The sequence below is a fragment of the Dasypus novemcinctus genome, chromosome 14 (assembly GCF_030445035.2).
Source record: "Dasypus novemcinctus isolate mDasNov1 chromosome 14, mDasNov1.1.hap2, whole genome shotgun sequence".
Taxonomy (NCBI): domain Eukaryota; kingdom Metazoa; phylum Chordata; class Mammalia; order Cingulata; family Dasypodidae; genus Dasypus; species Dasypus novemcinctus.
Window position 1 is genome coordinate 53,225,809 of NC_080686.1, and position 13,665 is coordinate 53,239,473.

Below are 13,665 nucleotides of genomic sequence, written 5' to 3' on the forward strand. Positions count from 1 at the left end.
TTGGGGTGGATAATAATTTAAAATGCTCACAAAACTAGCTTAAAATTGCCAGTGAGGGGAAGGGAAATACTGAAATCAGAGCTCTAATTGTTGGCATATGTTTGAAAATACAACCCGAAGGAGAAATAAGTGTTTCTAGAGACTTTTTAAAAAAGAGCACTAGTTTCAGGATGTATAAAACCTGATTACTCAAGAAAATACATTAAAATTTCTATCATTAAAAAACATATTAAATATCCATCTTCTGCTGTACTCAATAAATGCTTTTCAAGGTAGAGCAGAAAATGGCTTAAAAATTGCAATTATCACCTAGCCAGAATCAAACCCATCCGTTTTAGGTTTCTAGTTGCTAAAACAAAAGCCATCAAGTGGGTTGGCTTAAACAATGGGAATTTATTGGCTCACAGTTTAGGGACTAGGAAGCAAAATCAAAGCATCAGTAAGGCAATGCTTTCTCCCCAGAGACTGTGGTGTTCTGGGGCTGCCTTACAATGATCCTCAGATCTTTGGTTTTTCTGTCTACATGGCAATGCTTATGGCAATGGGTTCTACTTTGTCTTCCGTGTTCCTTTGATTTTCCACTTCTTGCTCTCCCCATAGCTTTCTCTGGCTGTGGCTTTCTCTATAAAGCCTTTAGTAACAGGGTTAAGACTCATCCTGACTGAGGTGGGCCACATCTTAACTGAAGAACCCTCATCAAAAGGTCTTATTTACAATGGGTTCACAGCCCCAGGAACAGATTAAAATTAAGATTTTTTTCTGGGGTACATACCTCCAAGCCACCACACCATCTGAAAATTATGTGTAACATTTGTTGTAGTCTTCCTATGTTCTAGGAATTGTGCTAATTGTTTTCTGTGTTGCCTTTCACTTAATCCTTTCAACAGCCCAGCCTTTGTAGAATCTGAAACTTAAAGAATTGACCTGGCATTTCCAAAGTCTGTCATGGGCCCTTTTCTTTCTTTCTGGGAGAACTCATTTACTTCTAAGACTTCATCTACTATATGCTATGGCTCCCATATGTACATCTCAAGCCCACATCTCTCTTGAGCTCTTTAGGCTGTTGTGATCCTCCTGCCTCCTGGATACCTCCCCTTGTTCCATAGACACTAATCTCAACATGTCCCAAAGAGCGCTCTTGACTTTACCCAAGCTTTTTCCCTCTGCTTTCTCTCACAGTGAATAGTGATACCATTCATCTGGTTGTCCAGTCCTGGAAAGCAGGGGCCCATTCCTGACTTACAGCTTCTCATGTATCACTTCTAGTCACCGGTATCTGTTCATTCAGTTTCCTAAACAGATTACAATTCTATCCACTTATCTCTTTGTCTTCATGAACGTTCACCCCACCATTGGTTCTTGATCAGTTACTGTGATGTCCTCTCACAGTAGTGCACTCCTTTTCCAGGGCTGTACTCCTCCACTCCTTTCCACTTCTGCCATAGAAAGTTGTCTAAAATGAAATTGTGTTGTCACTGCCATGTAACTACCTGAGTTCTCTTAGTCAAAACTCATTACTGTTGGAAAGCGGACTTGGCCCAGTGGATAGGGTGTCCGTCTACTACATGGGAGGTCTGCAGTTCAAACCCCGGGCCTCCTTGACCCGTGTGGAGCTGGCCCATGCACAGTGCTGATGCTCGCAAGGAGTGCTGTGCCATGCAGGGGTGTCCCCGCGTAGGGGAGCCCCACGCGCAAGGAGTGCGCCCTGTAAGGAGAGCCACCCAGTGCGAAAGAAAGTGCAGCCTGCCCAGGAACGGCGCCTCACACACACAGAGTTGTTGCAGAAAGATGATGCAACAAAAAGAAACACAGATTCCCATGCTGCTGACAACAACAGAAGTGGACAAAAAGAAGACGCAGCAAATTGACACAGAGAACAGACAGCTGGGGTGGGGGTGGGGGAGAGAAGGGGAGAGAAATAAATAAATCTTTAAAAAATAAAACAAAAACTCATTACTGTGATTTTTAAGGTTCTTCATGATGCTGCCTATCATACCTACCTCCCTGGCCCCTCCCTGGTCCTTCCCAATATGAAATCTTTGAGTGTGTATAATGACTTTATTTTTCATTTTCCCAACTCATATTCTCCTGTCTCCTGGCTTTGTAGTTAGTTCCATCTAATGAAGAGTCTTTCTCTTTAGAATTCCCCCCATTAACTCCTACTTTATACTTGTGTCTCAGAACTATGCCACTACAAGTAAGCCTTCCTTATGCCCTTAAACTTGGGTTAGTTTTCCCTCCTGTAAGGTCCTAGTATCACCATATAGATGGATAGATAGATAGATAGATAGATAGATAGATAGATAGATAGATAGATAGATATAAATATACATCCTCTAGAATTTCTTCTGCCATACATTATTTAGCTTTTTGTTTGCCATATCATCCATCATAATTATAAGGGCTCAACTATTTATAATACTAGCATAAAACAGTGTTTAGTACCTAGTAGAATCTTGATAAAGATTTGATGAAAGAATGGATAAAAGTGTCATAATAGCAAATAGAGAAACCACATTTAATATTCAAGTTTTTCTTTGTTCTAAGACTGTTCTCTAAGCAACTGCACTCTGTTGCCTCCATTTAAAAAAAATGAATAGAGTTTAGAGTATGAGGGCAGAATAATTTAAAAACAGAGTAGAGAGAGAGCCAGCTGTGCTCAGGATAAACTCAAGCAAACCATGCAATTCTATAGAAATTTCTAACAGAAAAAGTGGGAAAACCTGTGCCCTTTTATGGTAAAGTTAATATTTATTAACATAGTAAATCACACTTCACAAGACTTGGCTATTTTTTTTGAGCCAAGTCAGTATACATCAGGGTTTAACTGTGTTGTTCCATTTTGACAAAAAGATCAACAAGAAAACAGAAGTTGAATTAAAATATTTAACAAAATTATTGCAATTGCTTTACTATTAACCACACTGAAAGGGGTTGCTTTTTCTCCCTTACCTTTACAAAAATGTAATACTTTGGTTTAACATTAAACTACTAGTCTAGAAGTATTCAAAGGTAACTCTTTGCAACTGCTCGTTTAAAAGTGTGGCAGCCTGAGGTGAAGACTTTCAGGAGTCCCACATGAGGTCTGACAGGCTTTCAAAATGTGCTTTCTCTCCTTCAAGCCAGCAGGGTGGTAATGCAGTGCCTCATTTTTCTGTTTTTTAAACTCAGTGAAAGTTTAAAAAAAACTGGGGGTTGAGAAGAGGGGAGAAGGCCGTTATGAGCCCCAGAGAGCCATCAGGGCACTTGTCAATGCTTTTGTTGGCTAGTATGTACATTATTTCCAGAAATCACTTACTTAGAGTAATTATAGAGCAATATTTCAGAGGTCCTCCATACCCACGGGGTGCATGGGCACCTGGAGTGTAGCTTACCTGAGAAATGTTAAATGTTCACAGAAGAAAACATATTCCACCCTGAATATGCATGTGTTACATTCATTACAGATCACAGTGGTTGAGTTAGAAATAGTGGGTGGGTTTCTGTCTTTTTTCTTTCCTCTTTTTTTTTTTGTTTTAATAGATGAAAAGGTATTCCCTTTCTCTTTGACCTATACCTAGGTTTAGTTTGTGTCTAATTCCGCAACTTGGCAATATATTTTTCATCAGTCAGGAGATAGAAATACATTAAGTCCAGTCTGGGAATATACATTTCCTGTTACTGGGAAATGGCTCCATTAAGTCACATAGGGCTTACATTTTAGCAGTCATTTGAAGGAAGTGGATTTGGCTCAACTGAGAGAACATCTGCCTACCACCTGGGAGGGTCCAGGGTTCAAACCCAGGGCCTCCTGACCCATGTGGTGAGCTGGCCCACATGGAGTGCTCTTGCACACAAGGAGTGCCGTGCCACACAGGATGTCCCCTGCATAGGGGAGCCAAATGCACAAGGAGTGTGCCCTGTAAGGAGATCTGCCCCATGCGAGAAAAGCACCAGCCTGCCCAGGAGTAGCTCCACACACACACAGAACTGATGCAGCAAAATGCCGCAACAAAGAGACACAGATTCCTGGTGCCACTGACAAGAATGTAAGTGGACACAGAAGAATACCCAGTGGATGGACACAGAGAGCAGATAAAAGGGGGGAAGGGGAGAGAAATAAATAAATAATTAAATAAAAAAAATAAACAATTTAAAAAGTAGTCATTTGAGGTGTGACCCTAAAATAACACATCCAGAAACAGAAATGCAAAATTAGGCAATTGATGAATGAGCCTGGTAAGTTAAACTTTGTCTCGTAATGGTTTGCTGTGGCGTTTGAAGGGCTGGGCTAGGATGGCCCATGGATCACTGGCGGTCAGGAACTCCTTCTGCGCTTCAATCAGATCTGGTTTGCAAGACCTCTAAGTCTATGTCTGCCCAGTTAGCTGTTTGCGAGCATTAATTGGAAGATTGGTTAATGTATTAAGTCAAAAAACAAAATGAAACAATTTAAAACCTTTCAAGAGTCTTTATATTTGTGTTTTGCAGTAAGGAGTTTTGGAAGATGTTACAGCCTGTAGTCCCTTATCTGAAAAATTAAGCAATTCAGTAATTAGGCCTATTCTGTCCTTTATAGTATAAGGAGAAATCACACAGGTTATTATTATTATTATTATTGGTTTTATTTGTGGTTTGGTTTTTTTCAGTTTTATTTTTTGAGGTATCAGTTGTATACAGTAAAATGCATAAATCTTAATTGTACAACTCAATGAATTTTTACACATGTATACATGCATGTAACCATCACCCAGTTCACTATAAAGAACATTTCCATTGTTACAGAATGTGAACAGGAAGCTAAAATACCAGATTACCCAATATGAGACCTGGAAATGCTATATTTGAAATTTATTTTTTTATTTTTATTTTTTCCAAATTCTACTCAATTTATTCATTTTTTTAAAAAAATTACATTCAAAAATATAAGGTCCCCATTCACCCCCACCACCCCCACCCCACTACTCCCCCCACAGTAACACTCTCCCCCGTCATCATGACACATCCATTGAATCTGGTGAGTACATATCTGGGCATCACTGCACCCCATGTCCTGTGGTACACACCATAGCCCACACTCTCCCACATTCCATCCAGTGGGCCATGGGAGGACCTACAATATCCGGCAATTGTCCCTGGAGCACCACCCAGGACAACTCCAAGTCCCGAAAATGCCTCGACATCTCATCTCTTCCTCCCATTCCCCGCACCCAGCAGCCACCATGGCCACTTTTTCCACACCAATGCCACATTTTCTCGATTATTAACCACAATAGTTAATGAATAGGATATCATTAAGTCCACTCTAATCCTTACTGTATTCCTCCTTCCTGTGGGCCTGGGCTTGGTTGTGTCCATTCCACATCTATGTCAAGAGGGGGCTTAGATTCCACGTGGATACTGGATGCAATCCTCCTGCTTTCAGTTGTAGGCACTCTAGTCTCCATGGTGTGGTGGTTGACATTCTTCAACTCCATGTTAGCTGAGTGGGGTAAGTCCAATAAATCAGAGTGTAGGAGCTGAAGTCTGTTGAGGCTAAGGGCCTGGCTATCATATTGTCAGTCCAGAGATTCAAATCCCCCACACAGGTTATTAAAACGCAGATATCTTTGTGACTTTCCCCTCCCTGTGTTCTGTGATCAGGCCCAGGAATCTATTTTAATGGTACCCCAGGTAGTCTTGTGGGCCATCCTTGGAGAAAAAAAAAACCCTAAATGGGCCTTGATGATCCAGTCCTATTCAATACCTTCATCTACTCAAAGACAAACTCAATCCTGTTCAGCAGAGGGTTGGTAGAACCACACTGTAGGAGTTCTGTGACCCTGGCTGAGTCCCTTCCTGCTTTAGATTTCAGACTCGTAAATGAAGACCATCATGTCTACCCTGGAGCCATCGGGTGGCTTATCTGGGATAACTGATAGATCAGCTGCTTGCACAAAGGAGGCTTTCATCTCCCTACCTGCCCATCTACCCTTCTATTATATGTGTGTTCTGTGTGTGTGTCTGGGATAAATCTCTTACTTTTGCTTGTTGTTAATATGTTTCTTCCATCTAGGCTTATCCAAATTTTACCTGTTATTTAGAGTCTGACTCAAATGCTGCTAAAACCCTTTATGTCCCAAACGAAAGAAATATTACCCAAACATCCATACATTTCAAACTGTGTATTTTATTGCACTTATTGTGCTGTACTGTGTGATATTTACTCTTATGTCTGTACATCTGATTTCTAGTATTAAACCCCCTGATTGTGTTTAATATTTGTATCACAGAATAAGTGAAATCTTTGGTTTAAAAAGTGCTTGTTTGAAGAATAAAAGAATGAGCAAAGTGTTTTGGACTCTAATAATGGTTCTGGTATTCACACGAAAGCATTTTTTACTCAATGCATACTTATTAAACATTTAGAATTTAACCTGCAACCTGCTATTGCTGTATATGTTTTGTACCATGAAGGCAAACATCTAAATAATTGACTGTTTGGGACTCTTTATTTGGTTGTGTGGATATCTTGCTGGTATTGCCAGTCTTGTTAAATGTTTGGGTGAATAAATAAATAGGTAAATAGCCAAAACCAAATTATATTTCATCAGAATGTACACATCTGCATTCTGCGAACTTTAAAGATATACTGATTTTCTTCTTTTTTAACACCTTGAGCAGTTCATTCTTTTTGAATATATGTGTATATGCACATGCAAAAGCATTTGGGTAAGGTTTTACAAATCAAAAGAAAGATCAATGTACAAAGTGAAAGTGATTTGCTTTTCTTCTGTTTGTTCTTACCATTACAGATGATGGAAAATTATCCTTTGAAGAATTCAAAGCTTATTTTGCAGATGGTGTTCTGAGTGGAGAAGAATTACATGAGCTCTTCCATACCATTGATACACACAACACCAAGTAAGGAACTTCTTTATCACTAGATTCTGTAAATAAGGCAGAGAGAGAGTAGAGAGTGAGCATTTGTATGTAAGAGCATACCTGTGAAGAAGAGAGAGGAAAGATGTAGAAGGTACATTTTAATGCTCAGTGATATGTAATGTTGATATACCCCATCTTTGCTAATATAATTGATAAGCTCTGAAATTCTAAATTTTGAATCAGACAACAGTGACATTCTGTGAAGAATTCTTCTAAAGCAGTTTTAGGCAGTGCCCTTTGTGCAAAAGGTTAAACAAAAGCATAGACTGTAATTCAAAATTTTATCACTGATAAGGTAGAATTTTGTCTTGTTACTTAGACTCTGAATTAGTCTACATCTGCAAGAGTCCCATCCATTGGCACTATGGGATGACAGCCCCCTCTCAGTTAGAGGTGGAGTGGACATCACCATCCCAGAATCCTCAGGACTGGGGAATGAACTATGGACTAAAATAGACTGATTGGTATTCTACTGTAGACTTATTGTGATTCTAGCAATGGAAGAAATTATATCATTGTTGTGGAGGCAGTAGTCACTGGAGATTCTGAGGGGAAGGAGAGGGGAAAACAGGTGTAGTATGGGGGCATTTTTGGGACTTTGGAATTGTTCTGAATGACAATGCAACGACAGATAGAGGCCATTTTAAATCTTGCCGTAACCTACTGAATTGGGTGGGAAAGAGTGTAAACTACAATGTAAACTTTAATCCACGCTTAGTGGCAATGCTCTAAAATGTATTAATCAATTGCAATAAATGTACCTCACTAATGAAGGATGTTGTTAATGTGGGAAAATGTGGGAGGAATGGGGAGTGGGACATATGGGAATCCCCTATATTTTTATGTGACATTTGTATAATCTAAGTATCTTTAAAAAAATTTTAAAGTTGTCCTTAGGCCATTCTTACATTAGCAAAGTGAAATGGGGAACCACAACAGTGAAAAGAATTATAAGGACAATTCAGATGTGCTAAACTCCAAATCACCTGAGAGATGCAGATAATGCAGCACACAGCATTTTGTTCTGAATAATTAATGTATACTGTGATCTCTCCATTCTATTTATTTTACCTACACATCTTTATCACATTAATATAGTGTTTATAGCGATTTTATTCTCATGATGCTTAAAACTATAAAATAATGAGTTGTTTTGAATATAGAACAACAAAAATATGTTACTTGCTTTGAGTAATTAACCAAATCACATTGTGAGTCATGATTACAGAAATTCTGATGTGAGAGAACCATTTTAACCATACCTTAAGATCCATCAGCATGTCCACTGTTTGGAGTGTTCATTAGGTCACTTTAGGCAAAATGTTGCCATAGTTCCAGGCAATGGGCTGGCATGCCAAAATATGTTCTTGGGCTATACTTATGCACAGACATTTTGTTTAAGCAATCTGATATGAAAAATTAGAAGATTAAATGCACTTGACTCAAACAACTGAATATTGTGAAAACAACTAGTTTATAAATTTCTTGACTTCAATTGAATTGAATTGAATTCAATTGAATAGCTTAACATTTCTGGTGTCAGAAATAGTATTAGCAGGTAGCTGGTTTAAAAGTTTCATTCCAGGAAGCGGACTTGGCCCAGTGGTTAGGGCGTCCATCTACCACATGGGAGGTCTGCGGTTCAAACCCCGGGTCTCCTTGACCCGTGTGGAGCTGGCCCATGCGCAGTGCTGATGTGCACAAGGAGTGCCCTGCCACACAGGGGTGTCCCCGTGTAGGGGAGCCCGATGCGCAAGGAGTGCACCGGTAAGGAGAGCCGCCCAGCGCGAAAGAAAGTGCAGCCTGCCCAGGAATGGCACCGCCTACACTTCCCATGCGGCTGATGACAACAGAAGCGGACAAAGAAACAAGACGCAGCAAACAGACACAGAGAACAGATAACCGGGGGAGGGAGGGGAATTAAATAAATAAATAAATCTTTAAAAAAAAAAAGTTTCATTCCATTCAACAAATCTGGCATAATATGAATCCCTAGTGGATATTGATGGTGCAATGTGGAACCGGCTTATTGTTTTATGGTGATATAAACACATTAACTGATTATTTCGATATAATATCACAAATATTATGATTGAGATTGTGAGCATCATACTCTGGAATCACAAGGGTAGAAATCTTAGCCCATTTTGGTGGGTTCAGGAAATGTTCCCAGGATTATGTGGCCAAGAATTGAATCTTTGTGGGAGATTAGATCTTGGTTAGTTAAAGAAGAAAGATACTCTAATCAGAAAGTCCTTATGACAAAAGGCTTGGAGGCATAATGTCACTTGGGTGAATTGGAGTGATGAGCACTTTCATAAGTGTCAGCTTTAAGACTGGGAGTGGGAGGAGACAAAACTAGAGAGGGAAGAATGGGCCAGGCAGGAAGCAAACTGTGTTTGGAGATTACAAAAGTGCCTTAACTTTACCCTTGTCAACCAGGGAATTTCAAAAACTTATGTCAGGGAGTAACATATTTGTAGGTTGTTGTGTCCCTAGTGAAAGATAGGGAATAAGACTGCGGGTGACTTTAGTTGAATCTTGAAAATATTACTGGGAAATAATGATTATGCAGGGAAGAAAGGAAGCTACCCCATACCATTGTGAAAAATGATACTTGAGGGGAATAAAAAATAGGCTTCCATTGTGGTCAGATGTTGGAAGTTCAGATGTTAATATTCCAGCATGTATGGTCATCATTTCTTTCTTGTTATAGTAATTATTAAAGTTTTAAAAATATCTGACTTTGGAACAATTATTGTGAGTCATAGACCCAGAACTTGATGCCATGGAAATTTTCAATATACGTTTTTTCATATTCATGATAAATAATGTTTTCGGTAGGCCTCCTTGGCTTGGTTTTGCTATTTTATGTATTTATTAATTTGGATTACTTGGCATAAAATAAAGATAACATAAGGGCTAAAGGAGTATGCTTAATGATTGATACATTAAGTCTAAAGGGATAATTACTGCTGTAACAAGAATAAGTGTTTTATGATCATAATAGTGTTCAACTTGATTTGGAACTAAAGTATTTTAGGTAAAGACTTCTGAATTATATTCATGAAATTCCTGTCTAAAAAAAAAAAGGCATGTCAATGGTCAGGGTTTGATCTTTTTCTGATATTAATTCAAACACTTGAACTGTAGCCCTATAGCCAATAGATATTAATTTTTTGTGTTAACATTTATCTTTGCATGATCCAGGTATTAATTATTTTAATTATTGTACTATGTAAGCCAATTAATTTTTCTCCTTCCACATACCTAAGAAAATCTATACTCCTCCCAAATACCACCACTGCCCAGCATCCCTCATCCCTCTAATTTGATCAAGGGTAGAACCCGGCCTACAGGAGCCGATCCCCAGGCTGAACCATGGCAGTCAAACTCGTCTTACTTTAATGGTGTACTTTGAAAGTCAGAGTCCACAAACATCTGCTGCTGAGGACCTGAGGGCTGCCAGGCTCAAGGTTAAACTCAAAACTCAATAAAATCTCACTCTTATGAGCACTTCATGAGTCATCCTACTTGTTTGATGCTATATTCGAATTCTGGGATAATGCATGTTTTGTCAGAAATTACATTCATAATCTCTGGCCTTAATATTTTTATTCAGGGTAGTGACTTTGGAAGTAAAAAGAACCCAGAGTTGAAAGTAAGAGAGATTTGAAGGCATCACAAGGGAACCCAACTTCCCATCATCTTATTTTTCTTTTTAAGATTGATCAACTTTTCTTCATTACATTTAGAAAGTTTCTGTGGTTTTTTCTTGAAGAGTAGTTGGTTGAATGTGGAACAATGGATAGGCTTGTTTCTGTGGATGTTATCTGGGATATGTGATATGGCAAAGGAGAATAAGGCCAAAGTGGATATTTTTGACAACAGGGCAGAAAATTGTGGAAAAACTTAATTCTCTCAAGTCTTAAGGGAAGTGCATACAATATAATATTTCAGAATATTCTGAAGAATGTCATGCCTATCTCACTAAAACCTTCATGATTTCCCAGATGTTTGTCAAGAGTTGTCTTAACTGTCGCCTCTCTGGGTCAAATATGTAATATTTCTTTTTCTTTTATGCTGTTAAATGTTCAGTAATTTTGGATTTCTTCCAAAATTGCATTTCTTCCAGTTCCATTAAAGCTCTTATAAAACATTTTCCCTCAAATTTTATAAAAGTTACTGTTTGAAAAGGATAAAGACCTTAAAGATTCTAAGTTGAAAAAACAGTATTAGAAAAATTAGCAAATTTAGTAAATATTAGTGAAAGTTTGGTAGCCCACAAATTGGGACCACCATACCAGATAAAAAGCAGGAATAGATAGAAGGAGGATCATTTGGTGTTCTAGTTAGCTAGGCTGTCAAAATGCAATATACAAGAAATGGGTTGGCTTTTACAAGCTGACTGATCTGAGGCTGAGAAAAGTGTCCAGATCAAGGCATCATCAGGTGATGCTCTCTTTCCAAAGACCGGATACTCACAATCTTGGACTCTTGTTTTCCCTTCTCTTTGTATTTTGTTGCCTCAGCGTCTTGCTTTCTCTCTTTCTCTTTGTATTCTCCCCATTTATAAAGTACTCCAGTAAGGGGATTAAGACCCACCCAGAGCCATGCCTTATTGAAGTAACCTAATCAAAAGGCCCTTAACTGAAGTAACCTAATCAAAAGGCCCCACCTTCAATAGGTTTACATCTATAGGTATGAATTAGCTTTAAGAACATGATCTTCTGGAATCTATTCAGCTTTAAACTGCCTGGGGTCCATCCAGCTTCAAACCATCATATTAGATCAAGAGGAAACTTTCATAGCTTATTAGAAGTACCCTTATTCAACTGAATGCCAGCTTTGTCTGCATTTTGGAAAATAAGTTAATGAAAGTCTTTTTGGATGTTAACTACAGCACAGGCAGGGGGAAAGAACCCCTGGAGATAACAGACATTTCTGCCAGTCTGTGGCCGATGCATTTGGGAGTCCCAGATTGTCAGGGTATACCAAATGGTAGAACAGATGGAAGTTTTGTGACTTGGTCAAAAATAAAGAATACAGAAAAGCTTCCAAGGGACCTCAGATGGAGGCCTATGCCTAGAAATGGAAGACATATCTTCAGAGCCAAGAGTTCCTTATTCCATGCTAACATAAGTTTTGGATACTGGGACTTCAACCCAGGACTTGTTAAATTATGAAAGCACATTAAAACAACAGGAATATATTGACACCTACTAAAAGGGCATGGTCCATCATCAACTATCTTTGAAAGTCTGAAAAAACTTAAGCTAAATTGAAAATTTTCACACTACATTTCCACTTATTTTCTTATTTTGGCTCCTTAGGGCCCATGTAGAATAATCATGTTTGCTCTTCCATATGACAGGTCCTTCTAATATTATTTGAAAACAGTTATTATGCACCAGTGATGAGATAATGTCATACTAGTTGGAGAATGACATCGATGGGTTTGTTCCTTCTGAATCAGAAAACTCTGCTTGTGCATGATGTGAAATTCTCAAGCTTGATGAGTTGGTTGATGAACCCACTTTTTCCCTTGAGTTATTATCACACTGCTTAAGTGAACATATATGAAAGGACAGTGGATAAAGAAGGCAGGATAAGTACCCATGGAATAAGAAGTGGGTCAGTTTGAAGAGCATGTAGCTCAGCCTGCATTGCATTGTGACCTAGAAAGTCCCTTGCAGTTCCAACAGTGAAAAAGAAAGCTCACCACCCCTGGTAAAATGGCCTATTCCTTCTTCAACCAGAATTAAAGACTTAATAGCACCAAGATTTAAGTGCCTGCAGATAAGGGCAGCCCATAGTCCCAGGTACTAGGCTATGTAGATATGGCATGACTAAGGGTGGGTACAGAAGCAAGAAATTAGAAGAGAGACAGTGTAGCCCTATGTTGTTAATGAAGTGAAAAAAAAAAAAAATACAGACTGTATCAGGTTAAAATGGAGTAGGTGGCCTGAGTGTGCCTTGGTTGGGGCACAGCAATACACATTGGACAAAGGAGCCCTAGCAGAAGAGTGTTCCATGTATTCAAACGAGACCCAAGCTGGCAATGAACAACTAGTAGAGAACAGAGAATACAGTTGGTCAAGGTTCAGATACAGGAGATAGAGGGTGGGCTACTCTCTGTCACGGCAAGAAGTAGCAAACTTGGCATAAACAAACAAAAGCCAGCAGGGGCATGCTGTTCTACAGAGAGACAGGATTTAGCTGACACCCATCTCCATTGGTTTTAGTTCAGAATACTTTGTATGCCAAATGAGAAAGAGTGTCAGTGACCTCAGTGCTAAAGAAGGAGATCCTGTTACTGCCTACCCAGGCTCAAAGTCTACCCTTTACCATCCCTTATTATAGAGGAAGATGATCCCCTTTCCCAAGAAGATACAGGGGCTTATTGGAATTGAAACTCCAGAGGGTTCCTACTGTGTATGGGTTCATCAGGAAAATCTGATGTTATCTGGGTAGTTCTAACCTGTACATTTTTCTTATTTCTTAAGAATTTAAAAATCAGAACTACATACATGGCTACAACAAAGACTGTGTTTATATCCTATACGTATGTAACTTGTCTCACATTTTCAGAGACTGATAATGGATGTCTTACAGTCTTAGCAGGACTCACTCTATAACAGTTATTGATTTCATTTGGGCAATTAGAACTAACCTGTGTCCATCAAATTTCCTCAGTCACCCATTACTTAGGTGTGTCTTTCACGTCATAATTATTAAACCCATTTCCTTTCTTCAATATCT

At 39.0% G+C, this 13,665-nt stretch overlaps 1 protein-coding gene across 1 annotated transcript in view; it reads left to right on the forward strand.

Annotated features, from left to right (window-relative positions):
* Positions 1–13,665, forward strand: part of NECAB1 (N-terminal EF-hand calcium binding protein 1) — a 247,317-nt gene that overhangs the window by 47,517 nt on the left and 186,135 nt on the right. The window contains exon 3 of the mRNA XM_012518134.4: positions 6,774–6,882. Coding sequence (XP_012373588.1) covers positions 6,774–6,882 — 109 coding nt within the window. The remainder of the gene's footprint in view (positions 1–6,773; positions 6,883–13,665) is intronic.